The 25635-nt window shown below is 34.4% G+C and overlaps 1 protein-coding gene across 7 annotated transcripts in view; it reads right to left on the bottom strand.

The window, feature by feature from the left end:
* Nucleotides 1–25635, bottom strand: part of VCAN (versican) — a 101830-nt gene that overhangs the window by 25783 nt on the left and 50412 nt on the right. For 6 of the 7 annotated variants that reach the window (XM_081942669.1, XM_081942667.1, XM_081942672.1 and 3 more), the window contains 4 exons: nucleotides 21416–23593; nucleotides 9591–14738; nucleotides 7869–7982; nucleotides 6393–6506 (listed from right to left, as the gene is read on the bottom strand). In XM_081942669.1, the coding sequence (XP_081798795.1) occupies nucleotides 6393–6506; nucleotides 7869–7982; nucleotides 9591–14738; nucleotides 21416–23593 (7554 nt within the window). The remainder of the gene's footprint in view (nucleotides 1–6392; nucleotides 6507–7868; nucleotides 7983–9590; nucleotides 14739–21415; nucleotides 23594–25635) is intronic. The other variant, XM_081942673.1, reaches the window with a different exon arrangement.

Below are 25635 nucleotides of genomic sequence, written 5' to 3'. Positions count from 1 at the left end.
TGGGTCTTCATTTTACATACCTCAAAAGGATGGAAGGTTGAATCAACCTTGAGCCTGGCAAGATTCGATCTGCCAAACTGCTGGCAGCCAGTGATCAGCAGAAGTAGCCTGCAGTACTGCACTCTAACCACTGCGCCACCATGGCACCGCCATAGGAAAGCAAACAAACATGAATCCATCTATGAATTCACTGGGAGTTGAGCTTAACTTTGTGGAGGTGGATTTCACTTCAAGCATTTAGAATTAAGAGGTGCTGTAAAAGAACTCAAGTTCTTCTTTATATATTTATGATGTTTTTTTTAAATATTTCACTAAATCTAGAAGTTATTCCAATGCAGAGGTTCATTCTTAATTTTAGAAGATGAGTACAGTATATAAACACCTTTACACAGACAGCATATTTTATATCTGCAGCATGATTAAATGGGTTTGAGAACCGGTCTGCAGTTGAATGGCAGACAGAATTGTTGTTCTAACACAGTTATTAGGGAAATGAAGCAGCTGTAACCATTGCAGCATTTCTTCAAAACTTTACTAGTAGCCAAAAACCATAGCAACGTCTATTTCAATAACTATCAATATCAGAGTTTAGATGTAGAATAAGAAAACGTGACTTATTAAGAACACGAATAATCTCAATTTTCCAAGCTGATGTCTCTGAGATAAAATATGTTAGCATATCTATGCTGCAAGATCTAGAAGCTCCTTTAAGAATCAGCATGGCTATCCCCCCAACTGTCAAAATTAAACCTACAGGCAGAGACAGTACTTGCAAATATTTCAAAAGGTAACTCTTTAGACAAAAAGCATCAGAAAAAAATAGATTATGCTTAGCTACACTGTAAGATTTGTCTTGAAATTACATCTGTGTAGCAGTTTCAGCTCCATATCTGCATTCAATAAACATTATAACCTACAGTAAGTCAAATTTTATTAGACTGCCAGGAAAAAGTGACACATACAGACAAAATCAAACTACTAAGAATTAAAATAGAGAGAAGAGACAGAGAGATTCTAAATTAAACTACAATTTCTGTTCTGGCTAAAAAAAAATGCTTGAATAATTATACAGGGCATACTGCTTTTCTTCAGAGTATGAAGTTACTTTTTCCAAAAACTACTATCTAAAGTCAAGCCCATACATTTAAGCAGTAAAGAAGTAATCGTTGTAAGCCGGATTATATGTTCCTTCATTTCTTGTACTATTAGGAAACGTAGTGACATTGTCACTCTTGCCTTGGAGTTCTTGTTAGTTTGCACATGTTACAACAATTACACACAATGGAAGCAACATGCAGAATAAACACACTTATCAAAGTGTCTACTATGCCTTTATTGGTAATATCTTTCTCTTTTTATGCCTTTGAAGAATATACTAGGGTAGGGCAAAATCATAACACAAATTCAATCCCTTGACAGAACACTCTTAAAATTTTCCTAGCACAAATAATAATAAATAAATAAATAAATAATCTACTATTGGTGTTCCAATACCTCTCCTTGATACAGAATTCAGTGCCTACTAAGAAGCTGGAGCTCCCACAATGCATTGCAGTTGTCTTTCTCTGTGGAGCTTACTACACAAAAGGCCATAGTAATACTAACACTTTTAAAGGGATTTAAGCAAAGCTATTATAGACACCACTCCCAATAGCTATAATTACTGTACTGCCAGCATTGGGATAATGTCATTTTTAGAATTAGCTGCTGAAGAAAAAGGAGAAAATATTGGTGTGCATTCAGTGGTGGGATTCAAATAACAACCAGTTTTCTGCCCTAATTTCTTTCAACAACCAGTTCACCAAATTGCTCAGAAGATTAACAACCGGTTCTCCGGAAGTGGTGCGAACTGACTGAATCCCACCACTGGGTGTATTATAGCCTGCCTGGTAGTTTCTATGGTCTTGATCACTGTGGGATCACAAGTGTGAGCAAAAACTCTGGACAGGCACCTGATCTCACTGAATAATATTCTCAGCATGTTTTTAAGAGAAATACAGCTGTTATTTTCAGTGAGGTGATTTAACATGTGTCAACAGCATCAGTTACAAATGTCATTCTGACACAAGGGATCTATTCACATTCTGCTATGTGGCACTATTGGAAGCATTTAATGCTAATGCCTTATACTGACTAGAGATAATGGAAAATGTGACACAATTCACATTAAAAAGGCATATTGGATTAAACTAATATGAGCATCAGCAAATATATTAAAGCTATCCATTACATAGCCACTGACACCGAGGAGTAACTAAAGACCTGAAAGATGAATTGGGATTGACTTGGACAAACAGCAAAAATTGCCAAAAAGTACTACAAATTGGAACACAAACAGCCACCACCAACTACTAATCATGAAGTTTACTGTCACGAATCTACTCTGCCAGTACAATAATAATTCATTTTACTAACTTAAATATGAATTTGGTCGGCTTCTATACCATGCTACCATCTACTTGTAAAATTTGATACTTTGCGTGTTTGTCAAATCTGGCAACCATGTGTGGGATCCAATTCTCAGAATTCCCAGCCAGATGATGTCCACATATCTTAAAGGTACCAAGTTTGAGAAACATTGTTCTAAGTGACAGAGGCTAAATACAGAATTCTCTCTCTTTTTGCATTTAACAACTCACTTTGCTGCATGAAAAGCACAACCTGTTAGGGTCATTATCCAGAAGATATAGGTAGGACTGGATTTAATTTTGCTAAAGCTGTGGTTGCAAGGGTTTTCTGGAGTGTATAAAACCAGTCTTAAGTCTATTTTTGAGATTATACTATTTAGTCTTTTTCATTTCAGAATTATAGAAAAATGTTAAATTTGAAGCCACAGAACAATAGAATATGGAGGACTGATTGGCCAAGTGTGAGTATACATAATCCAGTGTTATTCATACTTACCGTAATATCCAATATTGCTTACTGAAATCGATGGGAAAAGTAAGTTTTGAAAAATACAATAAATTGCAGTGTGTGAAATTACTTTGGGTCAGTTCTTTCCAATGGAGAAATGAGGATTAATTAAGGGGCTTTACATAGCATGAATTCTTGAGAACATATCAGTTCAAATTGCAAAAACCAACAATACACAAGTCATTCACAGCAAGCTTCCTTGTGCCCTTTCTCTAAAACAGAATTATATGTTTCGGTCTTTTTTATTTTAGGTAATATGATGCTAGGGTGAATGACATGACATTGGAACTGTTTGGTAAGCACTGTATCTTTTAAATTATTTTATGGACTGGAAAGGTTTGTACTTAAGTTCCTCCAGAATTTTCAACCCACAGAGGAAAAACTAGATGGAGGAAATTATCCTAATATAGATCGCATAAAGATACTTTCTAGATAACAAACAAGGAAATAAGTATTCACTTATTTGAATTCCTCAGTTGGTCATTATGAATGGAATTCTTTACCAGCTAATAGAACTCAGATATTCCTAAAATGTATCTTCTTAAACAAATATGTCAACCCACATCAACACAAGGGATAGTTCCATGCTCTGAATCACGACAAAAACAGATTATCCAATTCTTCTTTTCCAGTAGTTAGGACAAGTTATTTTTAGTAACGCCTTGCCTCAGCTTCAGATTTAAGCAGGTATTTACAGGAAAGATAACTACCCAAGTAAGAAGCTGTATTCTGGAGTCATCTAGTTGCTAGGGAAATGGGAAAACTTTATCTAAGATTTGTGCTAAGTTTGATTTCTAGGTTTGCTAGTCAATGCTTTATCATCTCTAGCATCTTTTATTTTATGCAAGCTTAGTCATTGCATGGGAGTTTTTTGTGCCCAATTTTTTTTGTCCAAGTTGGAATCTCTTTGTATCAGAGCTGCTTGTGGTCTGTCCCAGTGGTGGGTTCCGGATCCCGTCGCAACTGGTACGCTGCAATGGGGCTGGGTGTCCACCTCGGGCACACGTGCTGTGCACGCATACACACTCACCGCCCTGCGACCCTCAAGTTGCTCGGTGGAGATTGCGCAGACGCCATATGCTGCACACGCATGCACAAATGGCCTAGTTAGCTTACATACAGGTAAGGAATGAATGCAGGTGGGTGGGTGGGCCCTCAAAAACACCGTTCCGGGACGGTGGCTGCTGCTCCAAGATGCCACCGGTACGCCCGTACTGGGACATACTGGCCGGAACCCACCACTGGTCTGTCCCATCTTTATCTATCCCTGTATATTTTTCTATTGGCTGTTCTAAGATGCTTTCTGTGATTTTTTTTAATGGTTCGTCCAGCTGAGCCTGATTCTGGGTGACTCAAAGACTGTGTAGATTCCTTGGCAGCATTTTTCAAAGTGACCTGCCAGTACCTTCTTCATAGGGCTGAAGGCAGCAACTAGCTTTCATGTCTAAGGCAGTAATCAAACTCACAGATTCCTGGGCTCTAAATTAGCATGTTAACCACCACACCAAACTGGCTTTTGTCTATAATTTTAGAAGCTCTATATTTTTAGTTCCTCACCGCAGAATGCCTTGCATGTGACTATTTAAATATATATTTTTACCTTCTTTCTTTTCAGTTTTATTCTAGAACAAAGCTTGATTCTATGTATATCTGATGACACTGACTTAATTCCTAAAGTAGCGGGGGGAGGGGGGTGATCTCCCTAATCATGCACCTAAACTCCCCAGGCCAAACTTTCAACTGTATGACACATTAAAGCTATAATGATTTGAAAACTTTTTTGGGATTTATTAGATGTATTTTCAAATTAACTGCTCAAAAAATAACATTTGTCATCTTATGTTAAAGAGCTGAATTCTGAATTATTTCCATTATTAATGAGGCTATTAAAAAATTAATTGCAATGAATCTTATCCTTTGCCTTAGGTTTAAAAAATAATGTATCACAAAAGTACTTTTAGCCTCATGGATTTTTTTCTTTTCTTTCCATAAGCACTTTTAAATTCAGAGCCTTTCACCCAGTAGGATTAGGATAAAAAAACCAGCCTGGAACCTGCCAGTATTCATGAAATTATATATTTTGTTCTAGTGAGAATAAATCCAGTCATAGTGAGATTCGAAACATAAGACACCATTTTCCTACATCTGCTGTTATGACCAAAGGAATACAACCTACAGAATAATAATTTTCACTCCTTCTGGTTGTTTTGGAACGTTCTTTATTACCTTTGGACAGGACATCAACCTACACTGAAAAACTTGTGTTTATTCTTAATGTCATTTTGCCAAAAGTTAATCTGAGATATTTCTTACAATAGAAGGAGTTCAGATTTAGAAGGAAAGGAAACATTGTATTAGCTCAGAAATGTTTTTGCTTTGTTCAGGACTCAATTCAGATGCATAAATTGCAGAGTAGAGCTATTATACTATATGTATAGTAAAGAAACATCACGTAGTGTAACACTATCAAAATTTCATAAAGATTCCTATTAACATCTTCTGAAAATTAGACATGGCATTTGGGTCAAAAAAGACATGATTATTTTGATCATCCTTCTTATGTTTAACTTTACATCAGCATCCTGTAAAAATTCCTCAAAAATACAAACTCCAGATCTCATTAACACTTATTACTGTTCTTAACAAAATACAGTCTCTTATAGCATTTGGTTTAGCAAGTTTTTGTAGCTGATTAAACTACTGTATTTTTCGGAGTGTAAAATGCACTCCCCCCTCCCCCCCGCCAAAAGGGTGAAAATCTGGGTGCGTCTTATACATTGAATACAGCATTTTTGGCCTCCCAAAACCCTGCCCCCTTTGCAAAAATGGATGTGCAGAGGGTTTGAGAGGCCTGCAAAGTGCTCCTGAGGACTATGGAGGGCAAAAAAAAAGCCTCCCAAAGCCGATGCATGCCCTGTTTTTTTTTTTTTTTGCAAAAAATAGGGCCAGTTTTGTGAAAAATGAGCTTTTTTTTTTGCTCATTTTTGCCCCCCCTCCAGCCCCCAGGAGCCCTTTGCAGGCCTCTCAAACTACCTACATGCCTCATTTTTCACAAAAAAAAACGAGGCATGCAGAGGGTTTGGGAGGCCTGCAGAGTGCAAAAACTTTTTTTTTAATTTACCTCTTCAAAATCTTGGTATGTCTTATACTCCGGTGCATCCTATAGTCTGAAAAATACAGCAAATGCTGTAAATAAATTACTCTCTTCTTCTCTAATTATCAGCAACAACAAAGACTTGAACACAAGAAGAAAAAGTAAAGCCTACATAAAGTCATTTTTATTTATCCTGTGGTGTGTAGATGTGAAATATGATTCCAGAAAGGCAGTATTAAATATTTAGAATAAATAATATAATACCCAAAGAAATAAAACGCATTCATCCCATCCCTGTGGCGGATGATTCTTTTTTCCACCTTTCATAGATTATTTCAAAAGTTGGATTGAGTTAACTGCACATTTCAAATTGGTCTCTCACCTTTTTCACAAAGGGCTCCGACATAACTTGGAAGACAAAGACAAGTAAATGTACTGACACCATCAATGCATGTGGCACCATTTCTGCAAGGACTGGATTGACATTCATCGATATCTATTCAAGAAAATTACAAACAAATAATGGTTTACAACAGCTATTCTCACTTTCACATTGTGTGTGTGTGTGTGTGTGTGTGTGTGTGTGTGTGTGTATTATATCAAGTAGAATAATTTATTAATGGATTTCAGGCATCCCAATATATAAACTTAATTTTTTTGCCCAACATTTGAATATGCTTGCCACACAGAGAACTTTTCTAAATGCAGCATATCAACCTGCCCTTGTTAAAAACCATCCTAAATCTCTAACCTGCACCTTCAGTTTACCTGTCACTACTTGAACTGCTGGGGGGAAATATATTACAGCAATTCCTTTTTCAAAAGAAAAATCTGGGTAATTATTGCTGCCAAGTGTCCAACTTGTTCTAACCTGTCAACATGAAACACTGAACTTCTGTACCTCTTAATGGCTGGAGGCATTGTCATTCATGCTGTTTATTTTATCTTTATCTTGCTGCCCATTCAAAATAAATAATGTATGAAATAATACGTCACAATTCTTCAAAAAGTAAAAATCCAGGTTGTATGGAATAATTAAATAACAGGAAACAAACCCATCAGAATAAGGAAATCTTTTATTACGAAAATTGCTTCATGCCTTTGGCTGAACAAACTAAGCAAACAAAAAGACCCTTTCTTTCATTAATTTAATAAGCATTCTCATGCCTTCAAAAACTCTTGTTTTTAATAGATTTTATTAAATAAGGATGACACAGAGTATTTCTAATTAGATAGGGGAAGGTATGGGCATTTTTGAAACATCCTTCCTTATTTGGTACCCTTTAAATATATTTGATTAAAAATTCAGAATATCTATCTAGCGTGTATTCCAATATATGTGCACAGCACCAGCTGGAGAAGATTATTTTTAAAAATCAATAAATTTTGTCTTCCTGTTTCCAAGGCTCTGCTAAACTGATACTATGTCTGGAAGCAAATTAGGTGCAGCTATTAATGGACACATACATTTGAAATAGGTCAGTATTTTTCCTTATAGCACCCATTTATCAAAACCAGATATTAATATTATAGTTTGCTTATCTATTATTTACACCTGCTATGGTCTTTTATTTATTGAAGGAAAAAGGAAAACAGCAACAAACAGGTAAAAGGTCTTACTATGCAACACCATTGTGTAGAGCATGATTAGAAAAGTATAGAAAATAATGCATGTTTTATAATGTTTTACATTTAGACATTCCATTTGTATGAACATGGATTGCATTTGCTGAATGGCTAGTTGAGTATAGTTGATATAAATCTCATTATTGCCTAAACTTTAACGTTCGTTACTGAATTTCTTCTGCATATTAAAAAAAACTAGACAGTCAAAAATAGCAAAGCATTTGTTTCTTACCTACTTCACAACGATCACCACTGAAACCTGGCATACAGGTGCAGATATAGAAAGAGTCACGTGGGTAACAAGTGCCCCCATGCAAGCATGGATTGCTTTTACATAGATCTTGGCCTGTAAAAATGAGTTCATTGAAAATAGCTATATTTTTTTAAAAAAAAGAAAAGTTAGTTTGTTTCTATGCAGAAAGCTTTTCTGAATGCATCCCAAGTGCTGCAATCTGCTACATTAACAGATTAAACACTATAAGCACGCAAGTAAATATAATTAATTAAGCACAAGATAAGCACAAGTAACAATAATTCATGCTTTCATAATATAAATGAATATACTACATCAGGAAAATTTATTTTGAACAATATTTTGTTTACTTCAATGATGCTTTGTTTTGATTTTGGCAGTCTTAATATTTTGTTGAGGATTTAGCTGATATGATATGACAATTAATTATAGCCAAAATAGTTAAAACATGTACACAGTGAATGAAACATGTATTATCTGAACGAAGTTAGTTTATGTGCAATGACTGGGTAGACAGAACAACAATTCTTATAGCGTACATTTTGTTTGTTATCTTCTCAGTGTGACTTGTGATCTTGGATAAGCACAACCTTTCAATTCACACTATGTTTAATCAATTTATAAGACATTCTGTTTTAAAAAATATCACCCAGAAGTCAACTCATTTTTTCAATCTATTGTCTTGTCAAATAAAAAACTTCTAAGGTTTCATTCAGGTTGCTTTTGTATTCTTAAGTAAAGGTTAAATATAGGTAAAACTATCACTTATTACTAGAATGACACCCACATATTAAGTAATTATGTGAATCTATTGTGTCAAAAAGAAGTATATCAGGCCCAAATTGCATGTTTTTAAATATAATTACTGATCAGATATTCTATGCCTTGACTACTTATTTTGTGCAAAACCTTCAATAGAAAACTATGAAAAATCTTCTCAAATCCTTTCCATTGGGAAAAATCTAAGCTAAATATGATGGATGTCCACAGATAAAAAGCTAATAAATAAATAAATTTCTCAGAATTTAAATTTCTTACATAGCTAGCTATCCAATTCATGAATCTCTTATCTGTATGAATACTTTATCCACAGTAATACTAATTTCACAAGTTGAATCGCACTGCATGTGAGCACAATGGAAAATAATAAAATTATTGCAAATTCCAGGGAAGGGAAAGCAGACAAGGGAGAACTGGTATTCAGTCTGCTGTCCGGTACGAATAGCTTTCATTTCAAGATCTGGATATAAAAATGAATTCCACTATTTCCCTACAAAATAACTATTTCTCTTTCATATTTAGCCACATATATATTGCTGTATCTCTTAATATCATTATGATTCAGTGATTTCCAAAAGTCTAACATTATTGCATTAGTAATAATTTTTCTATTCCAAAATATTGACAAACATTTCACATTTAAATCATGCAATATCTTTCTTCTTCTTCTTCATGCAACCAGTTCTGAATTTTTCAGGGTCCACATTTGAATGCACAAATGTACCAGGTGAACGAGACAACTAGCTCTAGCTATCATAATAGAAACTTCTGTCACCATTCCAATGATCGTCCAGTTCACATACTACAGTTGTTCATATAATGTGTGACATATATTATCGTCACAGTTTATCTTCAAGCAAGCACTTTCTGATAAATAATTGTGGCAGAGGAAAGGATGCACTTAAACAGCTTTTCTCTTACCTGGAATCTGAATTGCCGAGCCTTCAACTGAGCCTTCACCTTGACCAATAAGGAAATCTGATCCATTGGTAACATCCAGAAGTAAAAATGGTGGAGTTACAAGTTCATTTGCATTTACATCCTCTGCATTTATTGTTTGTTTGTTTGAAGCAGAAATGCTTTCAGGACCTGAATATTCATTTACAAGGTTTGAAGAAATTGTGGTTGACTCTGGTTGGGCTGTTTGAAGTTTCACGGTTTTATTTGCAGATGGTGGCGGTGAGATTGGCCAAACACTGGCTTCCCCATCAGCACCAAACACTCCACCTGTTTTACTCTCATGTGGAATTGAAGAAGGTGTGCTATGTATCCATAGCAAACTTCCATCCGCACTATTTCCATCTAACTGATTTAGTTCTTTTACCTTCTCGGGAGTTTCTTCCTCTAACAGGTCTTCAGCATCAGAATGAAAAAAGCTTGATGGTATCACACCTTTTGAAAGAAATTTTTCAAAAAGAGTTGTTTTTTCTGTAGCATCTTTTGGCATTTCTTTTGTTTCCTGTACATGTCCATGAGATGTAGTTATACTTTCAAGGAAACTGTTTTCCATTTCCACATTAGGAAATGCGGTATTATTGGACAAATCTTTCAGAGCAGGTTTGTAAGTTACTGCTGCGTCAGCACTAACTTCTCTAAAAGTTTCTGGTGCTGGCAAACCATGTTTGCTAGAATCAGTTGATGATGAAGAACTTTGCATGATTTCCTCTGGGTGTTCAGAAACACCATTGAGTAAATGCACAGTCACAGGCAGTTTGGGTGTTTGTGTTGTGAGAAGCAAGTTCTTCGTAACTGTTTCTATTGATTTTGTGAATTCAGTTTTCATTCCTTCATAGCTTATTTCTTTAACTTTTGTTACATTTTGTGAAATCAGCTGATTTGAAACAGTACTTTCTTCTGGTTGATACGTGGTCAACGTTTGTCCTGTTTTTAGAATCATGTTTGCTAGAGTTGAAGGAAGAACCACAGGTTTCTCTGTATCTATCTGTACTTGTCCCTCTCCTGACATGGTGGTAATTTCACTTTCATCAGCTACTACTTGATTATCTGACGGTGTTGGTTGTTCAGATTTGGATTGTATTATTTCTTCAGATTCTGTACGTTCAATGCCATCTCCTACATCTGTGGTATTTTCATTAGAACTAATTGGAGATGATATGGTAGAACTGACAAGAAGAGGTAGTGTTGGAAGCAGAATAGATGTTTTAAGTGGATCCTGAGAAATTTCACTTTCTGTTGTGAAAAACGCAATATCTCCTGAACCCACCTCTAATGTTGGGGTATTATCAGATAACATAGATTCACTGTGTATGAACTTATTACCTACATAACTGCCTTGATTATCTGTAATTTTATCATCAGTTAACATTTCAGGTGTTGTATTTTGAATTTTAATTGCTGATGTATAAATATTATATGTTGAGTGTCTTCCAGGCCCTTTAGTTGTATGATCTATAATGTCTTCAATATTTGAATTTGATTTCAAATTATCAGCATCAATAATTGTTGTTTCATCAAGTATTACTCCATGCCCTGTTCCTATAATATCAGTGAAGCTAGATATATCCTCAGAATAATTTTTTTTGAAACCAGCTACAGGGATAAGATCTTCATAGTCTTTTATGTTGTTTGTGGAACTCTCATATGAAAAACTCTCTGAGATGTCACTATCAGATGTTGCTGTTTTTTCATGCTTCTCTGTCTGAGTGTGTGGTCCTTTTTGGGATACACCCATTGTGTCACCTGTGTTCTCAATATCTGAATAATGAGGAGGAGTTAGAAGTGGTAGCTCCCAGTTTGGCAACTGGGTAAATGATTCAGATTTTTTATCTATTACGTATTGCCAGCCAGATCCTTCCCCAGAACCATCATGGCTTCTAACACTCGACACTTTGGATAATAAAGTGGTATGTGGTGTTTCTATTGTTCCACTGGAAGGGGGGTCAATAAATAATTTTGAAGCAGAAGTTTTATTTTCATGCTTTACAAACGTCCAGGCTTTCCCTTGAGAAGTTCCATCCGTTGCAGCTAGTACATTTTTTTCTCCCTGGTAAGATTTTTCTTTATTCTGATCCTCTTCAGAAATGAACCAATTTATAGTAGATGTCTCAGTATGTACAATAGATAACACAGGAAAGGTTTCATCACTGGCTGAAGACAAATTGTCTTCTAGCTTGGAAGGATATTTAAATTCATATTTGGAATCATCAGTATGCCTCTCAAATTCTTCATGTTGGTCCTCTGAAAAAAGTTCTTCTGAACTTTTAGGATAAGGAATGTCAAGTTTTAATGCATTAGAACTTTCTTTTAATGTAGCAGAATTTCCAGGGGCAGTAGTATGAACCAGAAATAATTCATTTTTTGAGCCTTGTTTTGACAAAAATGGAACATGAGTTGCTGTGGTTATTGGTCTATACATTGTAGATGGGGGTGGAAGGGTGTGACTGTCTTTGGTAGCAGTAATCTTTTCTTCCAACCATTCTTCTTTCTCTGCATTTCTTAATAAAGTGCTTGCAGTTTTATCATATGAAGGAGGATATTTCTGCAAAGATTCAGTAACAGAATTAATATCAAATTGTAGTTCTTTTGCATGTGTATTATATTTAGAAGTACCAGAAATTTCTGACTGTTGTGTTACGGATTCTGTTTCTATATGTTTTCTTTTTTCTTCATAATATATTTCTCCTTCCAAATGGGGGGTTTTATCAGAAGCTCTTGTTGCCAATACATTTGGCATTTCCTGTTCCATTTTTGACTTATTAACGAACTCTCCTGTAATATTTTGGTTCATTAATGTTTCTATTGTGGTACTACTTATGTTTAATGTTGTAACCAATGGATGCTGAAATACCACGCTAGATTCCTCACTTTCATTTTTTATTTGATTTTTAGATTCTTGTACCAAAAATTCAGATGAAACTGGTTTTTTTGTAGAAGAGTATGTAATAGAATCTACGTCTCCAGAACCTGGTTCAATCAATGGTAATTTACTATTAATTTCTTTTTCTGTGGAAGTATAATTTTCCAGCATCATACTACTTGTGTCATTAACTGATTCCTCTCCAGAGCCTATCTCCACAAGATCAATTGTTTTGGCAAAGGTAGTTGGAGAAATGTTTTTTCTATCTTCCAACTGAAGAGATTCCATTCCTTCATTTACTATGAATTCAGAACTTCCTTTCTGCAGAGTTATGTTATTTGTCACTACTATGGAATCCTGTGCAGTACTGCTGGAATGTTGTGCAGTCCTATCAGTTTCTATTAATTCTGGTATTAACTTCATTCCTACACTGATAGCAGGAGAAATATTTGCCATACTAGATGTTTCAAACAAATTTGTTTGCTCTTGTATTGTTATAGTTGTTATCACTTCTTCATTTGTCTCCACAACAGACTTGTCATTAAATGGCAATAGCACACTTGCCTCTGATTTATCTGATGCTCTTTGGCTGTAAGTTTCATTTTTTGATACTTGACTTTCTATTCTAGTGTCTGTAGCCTCCCCATACAATTCAGCCTCCAATACATCCATTGTATGATTAGTATGAATTGCATGATTCAATGGTGGTTCACTTGAAATACTACCTATTTCTTCTCCTTTATTGCTTTCATATTCAGACCTCATTGGAAATGAAGTCTGTGTAGTGGCTTGAGTCATACTATCAATTCTTCCAAAACCTGCATCTAGAAATTGGGAGTCTATACTTACCACTTGGCTGGTAGGACCCCCCAAAAGTATTTCTTTATTAGGTTTCCTCCAAAATTCTCCATCACCAGATTCTTCATTAATGGACAATCTATTTTCTGTTATTTCTTTAGTTTTGAGAGGAGAGATTGTTTGGGTGACAGCTATGGATCCTTCACTCACAACTCTGATGTTATCACTTAAGTATTCATTGTTATTAAACAAGTTTTCTGTGTTGAAAGCAGTTGAATTCTCCATATTTAAAGACATAGAGCTTGTACTGTCTTCCTTATCTTCCTCCATATTAATTTGACTTTTAGTAGTACTCAAAATTATTTCAGTAGTAGAGTCAGTAGTAAAAGATTCTACAAGGCTATGTTCATCAATAAACATGGTCTCTTTATACAATGAAGCAGGAGATTGTGAAGCAGAAGGCACAGGTTTAGGTGGAATAGGATTTCCATCATCTGAGAAAATTTCCTGACGAAGATGTTTTTCTTGTCTTCCTGGTTTTATTAATGCACTAGTTGATTTATAACCATCTTCTTGAACAGCTCCAGACCCTTCTGATATATTCAATAAATTAGTACTTGAAGTGGTTGTCAATAAATTTATATAAGAATTAAGTATATTATGTCTAATGCTTGTATTATAATTTTCTTGCAGAACAGAAGTGTCATGTTGAGCTACCATGTCATCTCCAGTGTCTAAGTATTCAGTGGTAGAATGAGGTAACCAACCTTGAGTAGAAGCTGTTAGAATTAACTGTTCAGGGTCTTCTTTTAGCTCCATGTTTGTTGTGTGGGGAGAAGCAGAACTTATTGATTCAGGCTGGGCAGTTAAATCTTCTAAGTGTTCTGTTTCAGACTGTATCAATTTCTCATTATTGTCTGATAAGGACTGGCCATGGAGATATATTATCTCATGAATTTTATGCGTAGTTTCTGAGTCTCCACTAAATACTTCTTCCACGATATCATATTCTGCTCTTAGCTTTTGTGTAGCAGCAGTATCTCCAGTTGATTCACTTGGCTGTATTGTGGCCAAGAACTCATTATCAGACACCATGTTAGTTTCATTGATATGCAGAAAATTTACATTTTTTGAATGCGCTAAAATTTGATCACTTCTTGCTTCTTCAGCTTTTATATCTTTAGGTGCAGGGGTCACTTGCTGCTTTCCATTAATAAACTGCAGTGGTGGAGGAGTTGTGACAGCAGTAGCATTTTCACAGTCAACCTCTTCACTCTCATCTTCCTCCAGATGATATATTTCAGGATAGAAAGGGTCGACAATGAGGATATCATCACTAACATCCTCAGGACTTGCTGTACAGGGTTCCTCAGTCGCTGATTCATCTAGTGGGGGCTCATCTAGTTCATGATGGATGTGGTAACCAAATATATCCCAAAATCCAGGCAATGAATCTGTAAAACAAAGAACCTTTAATAATAATTTTAGCATTTCAATTTGTTATAGGTAGTAATTAATATCATATAAAAAACAATACTATGAAATGCATTAAAAGGAAAAATGTATCAAATATTCCATATTCATTCAATAAAATGCTGTTGGCACCAGGAAGGGCTCATTACTACCTCTTAAGTTTTCACAGACATTTCTGTTCTGAAAGGCACACCACTGAGCATCTCTAGACCTTGCAAACACTGCCAGCTACAATGCTGCCATTTTACTCCTAACTGTTGAACACCACACACCAATTATTTTAAATTTGGTTCTCTATCAGTTGTGCAGACCTGGCCTAAACATTAATAGAGGGTAATAAAAACTTCTGTTTTAGGCACATGTAGAAGATCAAAGCATTTCAGTAGGTATCAAAGAGCTATCTACATCAAGTTGGCATTCATTTTTCTTGGTCTGTATAATACTGAATTGATATAAAGACAATTTGCACAAATAAACTTTTCTGGGGTGAAATTCCCTCTATTTTACACAAACTTGCAACCATGTTTTCTTTTGCAATATTCATACAATTCTTCTTCACAGCTCCCTTATAAAGAAATGTTGGCATGATTATAGTATCACCATGGGCAATTTTCACTCTGGAGCTTGCATATAAAAAACAACAACAACAATACATCTTTAGAATTCCAGTTGACGTTACTAATGGCTACCTGCTTCACAGTACATTAGGGATTCTCAAACTTTGAAATGCCACGGTCCCTAAACTGATAAATATATTGGTATCTATGACCTTACTTGATCAAATATGATTTCTTATGCTGCTGTTAATCAAAGAATTTTGTTGGTGAGGAGAAGGGACAAACTGGTAATGAAATTTATACTCAGGCACTGTGTGTAGGTACAGTGTACCTTTCTTATTTTGACAGTGGCTATAAAATAAGGAAGTCGGGGTTCTAGTAAGCTCACATGTTTTATATGTCTTGATCTAAAATGTTCAGCAGAATTTCTCAAATAGTATATTATAGCTGGTGAGTGAGATAAATATAAGAATGCATTATCCATGGAAGCAGTAGTATTATATAACAATCACACTTTAAGAATCAGCGAATTCAATAGCAAATCTGAATCTTTCCAAACATGTTTTACTAAAATCTATGAAATCTTTTACATTTAGCAATTTTGGTAAAGGTTTTTAAATATTTTTATCTCTTATTGTAATTAATCATATATCAACTATTAAATAAAAATGACATTTAGGAGTGTCAAACATCTAAGCATTTTTATGCTTAGAATCACTAGTGGGAACTGTGTTCTTTCAATCTAAAGTAAAGTATATTTACTTTATATTGAAAGTGGAAGGTCATTTAAAATTCTCAATGCTGGAAAATAAAAAACTTAATGAGCTGGTCAGCTTAATAAAGAATGCTGAGCAGCTGGTTATCAGCTAATGTCACAGGAAAGAAATCCAAAAAGCATCTTTTCTTCAAAGAAGCTGATGTTAATGTATCACTGAAGCCAAGAATCTGAAAAATATTAATGAAAGAAAGTGTCTTCATCTCAAAAGCTGCAAATCTGTGTTTATTTGTTTGGAAGTAACTCACTGAATTCAGTGGGACTTCTGTCTGAGAACCCATACATCGAATTAAGTGATAGCTAATCTGGTAGTTTAAAGTGATATAAAATATTGATTTACATTTTAATAATATAATAGTGGTATTTTAAAACATATGGTGGTCCATGAGACTAGCACTGGGTCAAAATAAAGTGTGTATAAGATGTTCTGCAATGCTTCAGAGCATAATGTAGCTCACCTCTGTCATTCTTTAAGCTAAATTTTAAGCTATTAATTATCCATAGTTTAATTTTTTATATGATTGCAAGCGAGTCAGGTTTTTATCCAAATCTTGTAAAATTTGGATAAAAACAATCATGACACTTAAAATTAAAAATAATCAAGACACTTGGCAATCATATGAGAGTGTTGTCCTTTAGAAAAAATAAAAGTAGAGTTTTGGTCTTCTACTTCAGGAGGTCCACTGCTTTGCCTTAAGTTCTCAAAACCTTTCAGTGACTGTGTATTGGTTTATATAAGGAAAAGTTTTGAAACTGTTGATATGATGCAAATATATCATGCAAAATTAAAAGTACAAAAACTAATCAGAACCATGAATACTATTTCGAACTGCTGCCACAGTCAGTAACTTCCAAGAAAAACTAATGTTAGAAACCACTCAGTGGCAAGTAAGATCATGTAACACATGCAATACATAATAAATATGCACATTACTGAACTCTATTTATCACTTTGAGTAGAAAATATTTGTTTACTGAGCATTACTTGTTTAATCAGGCTCAGGTTTGTCTCATTTTCATCAAGTTATATCAAAGAAAATTTTGAGAAACAAATTACTTCTGAAGGGGATTTAAGAACATTACTGTATTATAATTAAATGATGCCTATCACTATGAAAATTAGGTACTGTACTAAGTCATTGCTGCAATGATCCCCAGCTTTTATCACTATTTTATCATTAAAATAGCTTATTGTAAATTGAGAATACTAGTAAATTAAAAAGAAACAAATACAGATGTTGTGCCATATATAGTTCCTCTTTTCAACCATGATTTTGATTCTCGCTGTAAAGCCAAAAGCTTTGCAAGGTTAATTATTTAATAAATGACTCTAAACTTTAAAATTAGCTCATTTGAATATGTTTGAAAAGTGTCATTGTTTAATTATCATTTAAATATTTGTATTGCATAAACCTATTTACATTTATAGTACCACACAGAACATTTGCTCTGACTTTGGTTTAATGAGCAATGACCCATATCTGCGCTGCCTCAGGATATTTCTTCAGCTAATAATGATTAGCTTGCATTGTCTATGTCAGACTTCTTTTTGCTCACAAGACAAAATGCTGCAAGAATGCAGTCCCCAGGACACAAGAGTTCAGGTAACAAGATTATGAACTCATTACGAAAGAATTCTAGGGACTGCTATTATTAAATGTTACTACTATTTATAATCATGTTCCTATTTCTTCTGCCTCCTTTTCATTCGGATAAGGTTGGAAGATAGAGTTTCATCAATTCCTTGATTTGGTAACATCCTGTTCTAGTATCAGTTTGTTTCCCTTTGACCATTGTGATCCAAATTTCACAATGTTTAAGAGTAACAAAATGTTTGTGTTTTAATAATGTCTGAAAAGAGAAATGATTTGTTCCATTTACATTTTTTTTAACAGTGGAAACCTGTATTGAGAATTTCATCCATGTGAAAGGCATGATTTTAAAAGTTAGTATGATTGGCTTTTTTAAAAAAAATAGAAGTGTGTTATACCACTAATTATATGTTTATGGTTTTGTAAGCTACCCATAATCATTTAGGTGATAGTATATCAAGTTGTAAAATAATAATGACTTATTGGGTTCATGATATCTTAAAAGCTACAGGGAGACCACTGGTATTTCTATGTAATAACCATGTTTTCTTGGCAACATTGCAAAATGAAACACACATACACACGTCCCATTTTGGAATAGGCGGTTGCTCTATGTCTGTTATGGCCATTAGGAAAAAAATCCAATAAGATTCTTTAATATAGTTTTTTTAAAATCTCCCATATGCACTTCTAACACTGTTTCAGCCTTTAATTAGAACTGGGTTACCCAAAATTAAAGCAAATGTTTGGTTATTTTGACAGCTTGACTAACACTTAGCCTGACACCAATTGGATAGCTTTTGTTAATATAATCTGACAAGTTTAGATTCCCATGGTGGAAGACCATCACAAGCAAATTGCCTTCTGACAAGTATCTATTATGTCCAGGATCAGAAAAGCTTATAGAGGTTATCAAACAGAAGATTTAACACATAGAATTCAAAAAAACATTTAAATTCTTTAGATGGTTTTGGCACTCTAATGTACTCTGTGTGTATATAATCCTTTTCTTTTCTCAAGAACTATAATAAACACTAACTTTAATTGTTTTAGAATTTTGCTCATGATGCCTAACAAGTATTTGGAAAACTAACAGTATCTGAATTTTTTTCTCATTAAATATGAATGAAACAGAATACTTAACTGAATGTTAGATGAAATTCAATCCTTACATTAGTAATGAACTATCCATGGATAGTTCTTTCTTATTAAAAATGACTAAGAGGGTCTCTACTGATAACTAATGAAATTCTCCATATGCGTCTCACTATCTTTTTTAAAGGATTGGATAGTTCTGCATATAAGATTCACTATTTTTGTCTCAGTGAATAACTAAACAATTAATACTCAAGACAAGAGAAAAAGCTTTCATTAATACATTTTCTGTAAAAATTTAAAGGTATTATCAGATCGATTTCATAGATTCTATTAAATATATGTAAATCAAGCCTTTCTATCCCTTTTGTAAAGACTTTCAAATCAACTATCATCTATGTGCTTTCATAAACAGTCCAGAACTGTACTATAGCACCTGTCTTTTGGGGTATTAACCCCTTCCAATGAGTTTAGCTCTAATTCTAAAAATCTCCCAGTAATCTTTTTTTTTTCATTAGGCCTGGGGCTACTTGAATAACTGGAAGCTCATATGTAAGATCCTGATGCATTATCTCTTGTGATCTTGTTTCTATTTATGCTTCATTCTTTTCTAAATGGTTTTTGAAGAATGATTTAATTATTGGTTTTATTGTACAGTATCTAGAGTGACATTTGTGTGACAGCCATATACATTTGATAAATAATAAATAAATAACTGCGAGGAATTTTGAACTTGCTTAAATAATTTTCAATCTCACTAGCCATGCATTACTTTTTTTATATTAAGGTCTGAAAATTCATAAACAAGTTTGAGTTCAGTTCCTCTCACAATGTTAATATTTGATACCCAATAGTCTTATAGGTTTAACAATAAGTGACTGATCCAAATACATGCCCCAATCTTGCTACAAGACACCTTCCTATTTAAGTTATCCTTGATTTAGAAGACTATTGTCCACATTTTCTAGCTTCTGAAGTCTTCAAAGTGATCTTTGAACACCCTGTGGCTGGATTTTCAAAAAACACAATACTGTGGAAATCTGTGACATACAGCTTCCCCACCAAATCCTTGAATCAAAGGGCTTAATTTATTCAAATCAACAAAATGACCAGTTTTAACTCATACGTGCAACAACACCAAAAAATAATAGGAAGCTCTTTTCATAAAATAGTTGATTAGTTTAAAATTGTTTGAAAGCGTATATTTTAAAACAAAATTAAGACACAGCTGGTGTGAAATCTGGTAATAACATCTTTTTCAATCATTTATGTAAAGATGCTGGCTTGCAAATTATTTGTAATATAACAAAAGTCATAGTCTCAGTACTTTCTAAACTGCTGTTAAACGACAAGTCTCACTTTAATCCATGAACCTGTCATTCAATAAACAATTCTTAAATAGAAAATTTGCTGAGGAGGTTTGTTTCCTGGTGTACTCCCCAGATCTTCAATCCTTAACCTGAATTACTATTTCTTTAAAATCCAATGTTGTAGAGGTGCCGTGCCATTTATCATCTTCCAAGGTATTTTAAGTTCCTAGTCTAGTTTGCAACTACTGATAAAATTAGTACAATGCTAACTAGTGTACAAAGCACTGTAATTATATAATCTGCAAACTGGATACATTTTATATCATTGGGAAAAAGATAAGAAAATATTCATTTAACAATGGAAAGACTTAAGGATCCCAGGGACAAGAAACTAATCCAATCACTTGAGACTTTTTAAACAAAAGCTTTCATGTTATACATCACCTAGAGTCACATTCTTGTGAGTCAGGCAGCTATGCAAATATGATAAATAAATAAATATATTGCACTTAAAGTAATTCTAGGTTAAGCCAATCTATTCATGTTCACTATGAAAAACAACAGACACAGGCAACAACAGATATTCTATTTATGGAATAATCAGAAAGGAATATTCAGTGAAGTTTACAAGGGTAATGGGCTGCTTAGGAGGGGGGAAACTGAAAAGGGTAATAATATATTATAATTCTACAAACAACACTATTAAGATTTTTTTCTAGTAATGATATATTCACCTTTCAGAAGAAATCATCATAATAATTCAGAATCTGATGACATCTCTGTTCTGAATACCCAGATTAAAGCTGCACAAACAGTGCCTTCAGCTAAAACTGAATAAATAAAAGGCTTGATTATAACCTTCCAATTTACATATTATTTTCCTTCCCCAAATTTCATAATGTGTTTGGATGTAAACAAACAAAAGGATCGTGTATTTTGTTTAGCTGATAGCACTGCAAATGCCATTGTTAATAGCTACACACTATGGAATGTTAATGCAATGCTACCTCAAGTAGTAATGCATGGTGTGGAAGCCATGAAAAGTATAATGTCTTGTTCCACAGGTAATGAATGTCAATCAAATGATATGGTAATATTAAGCAGTAAGCTCAAATAATATTGTATCAACATCTAACAATAGTAACAATTTCCATATCCACGTAACCAGCAACTATTAGTAATATCCTATTACGAGCCATTTTCAATATTCAGATATAAAAGACGCATACAATAATTGAGAACTACTTTATATATAAATAATTTGTCATATATCTCGAAGCCAAATATCCACATTAGTTTGAACATCCAGTCTCAGTATTAAAATCTTACCTGTATCATTTTGTGGAATAGCAACAACATATACACGTATGTTAGATTCATTTTCCAACCCTGTAGCAACCTCTGAAGTAGCTGGGGGCTCTTCCTGAGACTCTAACACCTCTGTGGGTGGTCCTGTGGGCTGGGAAACTGCAGTGATAGTTGATGAGGTAAAATATTCAGTATCAATTTCTGGCTCTACCATTTTGCCTGTAAAATCATCATCAGTAGTAGTTTTAATGGGAGAAATAGATTCATCAATTATCAGCACATCTTTACTTGTATCCTCATCAGGCTCCCTATAAATCAGAGGTGGCTGTGTTTTGATAATTAAAAGTTTGGATGCTGACGTTGGTGGGGTTTTATCTACTGCAGTACCGACAGTGGTGCCAACGCCAGTTACCACCATTGGTTTGCTTGTTGCACTAACTAAAAATGAAATGGGTTCCATTCCTATGTCCTCTTCTTTTATTCCTGATCCTTCTGGGCTATGAGTTGAAGTATCTACTTCCCCCATATCAAACTTTTTAGTGACAGGAGCAGCTTCTTCTCTAGAGATGGGAACTACCAATTTGTCCAAGGAAGACCTGTGTTCACTTTTGGTAGTTGGTTCTATGGGAGGAACACCTGTTGCGATCAGCTTGGGATCAATGATTCCAGGAGACAACTCAGACTGTGTGACTGTGTCGTAATCTCTTATTTTTATACCAGGACTTTTATCTGTAGTAGTATGATTTATTTCATATGCAGATCCTTCAGCAGCTACATCATGTTCAGGTAATGAATATAATTCTGGAACAACAGTGGGGGAAGCTGGGTCAGTGACCAATGTTTGCATAATTAGATCTCTGGTAACAGATTCCTGTTGAATCCCTGGAATGACTTCTGTTAGGGTTTCTGTGAGTGCTGCATGAGTAGTAACTATACCTTTAGAAATCTCATTTTCTATGGTGTCTGAAATCAAAGAACTGCTATAGTCTTTCTCTGAAGTTGCAACAGGAGTTGCAGTCTTTGTGGTATCTGTAAATATAAAAGGTTGTTTTATTTCAATACCTTCAGTGACCATTTCTGGGTAATCTTCTCTTGAAATACTGAAGATTGGTTGCTGTTCAGTTGTATTCTCCTCATTAGTCCAATCATATTTTGCATCCGTTTCAATTGTTTCTTGTTGTAAATCTGGTGTTGGTGTTATTAGGTGATGTTGACTTGACACTTCAGGTCCATAGCTGGTAAAGAACCCTGCTACTTCATTTACACTTGTGGCAAAAGGCATGTGCCTTGTGGCAGACTCAGACCCAAACATGCTTCCTTCACCAATTGATACTTCTGATCCTGAAGATACGTCTGAAGCTGTCGGTATTGGAATAAATGTCACAGTATCTTTCATCTTCTCTGAAACCACAGGTGCTTCTGTGTGCTCTTCCTTCTCCACTGAATCTGTTGAGTGTACCACTCTAATTCTGTCAGATGTTGTAAGCACTGGTATTTCAAAGCCCGTTGAATAAGCAGGGGTAGACATTGTTTTGCTTTCAAATGCAGTTGCTACTGAATGTGGTGTATCTGTGGCTTTTTCATCTAAGATTGTCGTAGAAGATGCAATTTTATCTACCTTAGAAATGGTACTAGATGTTATTAGCTTCTGATCTGGCAAAAGAACTTTATCTTCTTCTACAGATTCATAAATACTAGTCAGCAATTCTTTTGGAATGACAACAGTTGTGAATTTATTATCACTTTTTGCTTCTACTGGTATTTTGCTGGGCTGAGTGCCAATATGTGTTTCTTCCTTTGTTTCTAAAGGTACACTCAGGTTATTCACAGCATCCACAGAAATTCTTATTGGAGCTACTTCTATTTGTTCAATTGGACTTTCAGAACTTGCTTCATGGAGATCAGAAATATCTTGGGTAGATGTAATCTCCACTAAGTCACTTACAGTTTCTGTTTGGGTCATTTTTGACAAATCAGAAATGTCTGTAACAGTTTGAGGTAGAAGGGTAGATAAATTAATGGTCCGAGGTTCCTTCTTTTCTTGTTTTACCATAACCATTTCTGAGGTGAGTGAAGATACATAAGGATGAAGTGTAGTTTTTGGAGGAATTACATTTAGTTCAGTTAACGATTTGGCAGATCCACTTTCCAAAGGAATATTCAGTTCAACCGTTGAAAAATCTGTTACATTCTCTTTACCTAGAAAAACATAATGATAAACAAATTAGAAATATTTACTCTACAGTTTTGCATTTTATAATTATAATAGCTTGAATCCAAAATGAATGTTAGACATACTGAACACACATTCTTTATCTCAGCCCATGACCCTAAAAAAAATATTTGGTGAGCTTGCCTTGAAGAGAGTAATTAAAATTAAATGAATCAATTTTCCACAGATATAAATCAATAAAGTGATCGGTATCCTATTTAATTTGAGTTATGGAATGGGTTAACCCTCTTAGGATCATAAAATCAGACTTGTATTAGTAATACTTTGTATAAAAGTAAATTCAATGAAGCTTTTTGCCCTAAATGGTATTTAATTGAAATTAAGTTTTTTTTTAATTGGGTAAAGATGGGCCACAGGTTGCAGCAGAATTTGTGAAATTAAATTCAGTCATTTTCAGCCATGAAACTCTTCTGAGATGTTGATTTCATCTACACAACTGTTCTGAGAACAAAATTAAATTCATAATCACTGTCCTTTATTTTTTGGATGCAAATTTTATACCAGACTGATAAAATGGCTGCCCTTAAGTTCTCTAAACTGGTGATTATTTTTACTCATCTGGAGTCAGGAATTCTGCATTAATGAATAATTTGTGTTTTATACACAAAACAGTAACACCGTTGCTTATAGCTTATAGCTACCACATTAAGAACTTGAAGGAAGGTTTGAAAGCTTCATGCTTTGCTGAATAAACTGTTCTGCTTGAAGGTTTTGGAAATTAATGCAATAAACCATTCTACAACTGGTAGAAGCAGTCTACTCAAGTTTGTTATACTAGCAGTTCACTTTATTTCAAAGGAATGGCTCTCATAACAATATCTTCCATTATAAGAATGCACGTAAGCAAGGACTTCCTTGACTTTGGAGAATATTCAGTTTCAATGCAATGATAAGAACCAGCAGTAATTCTAATAGACTTTGCGCTGTCCTAATCATGATTTACAGAATAATTTCATGCAACAGCTATATAAAAACCATATAAAGTATATGATGTATATAGGCAGGGCCCTCAAACCAAAGAAAGAATTAGAAGCAAAGGTTACAAAGGAATAGGGACAAATAATTTTCTTCCCTGACTACTTTGCAATTGTTTAAAGAAGGACCTTTACACAATTTTTCAGCGAAAAGATAAAAAGATACAGTGTTGTAATCCAAGTTCCACACCTCTGAACACGCACATCATATCAATGGAGCTTGGATTGCAGCACTGCTTCCGCCATCTTGTCTATTTTGAATACCTTCCACGTGGATGCTGCAGGCAATAAGAATATATAAAATGGATAATGTCCTATTCCAATATTTTTCAATCTTGTTGGCTAGCGATTTAAAATCCACACGTAGATTAAAGTTGAGAAGGTTGAGAAACACTGCCCTATTCTGTCGATTGCTTGTGCTTTTTATTTCACCTTTTAAATTTCTCACTACAGTACATTTAATTTTTCACAGGGACTTCATATTTAGAACTTGTCTCATTATTCTTGTTTACAAGGTATTTTAATATTCATGAAAAGGTTTAACAAAAACCAAAAGTTCATATTACATGTTCATTAAGAGAAAAACTTTATTTCAGTTTAGCCAGATGCTTGTGTAGATTTCAGCTGAGTTTTGCCAATTTGCAAAAATCAGGTTTATTTGACTATCATTACTGCGTACCAAATGATCTTCACCAGGATCATTCAGGAAACCAAATTTTATTTGTAAGCTAAAAAAAGAGGATTTAGGTTGAAGCTGTTTCTTCTCAAAGGAGACATTCACAACAATTAATCTGCCTTTTGTCTTTAAAAAATGATCCAGACAGAGGCTTTTTTTTTAAGGCTTTCCACCAGCTTTAACCAACTTGTTGTTGTACAGATGTTTTGCATTACTGAATTCCTTAATTCAAGTGTTCTGGGGGATATCTTTTTGTGCTTCTTCTGATGCAATACATGAGACACTTGTTCCCAATAAAAAAAAAATCCAGATTGCTTAGAGCAAGAAATCAGATTATTTTACTAACCATTTGTTACAT

Source organism: Natrix helvetica (assembly GCF_964273705.1).
Source record: "Natrix helvetica genome assembly, chromosome: 2".
NCBI classification, from domain to species: Eukaryota; Metazoa; Chordata; class Lepidosauria; order Squamata; family Natricidae; genus Natrix; species Natrix helvetica.
The sequence above is the reverse complement of the archived record's forward strand: the minus strand, read 5'-3'. Positions and strand labels throughout refer to the sequence as shown.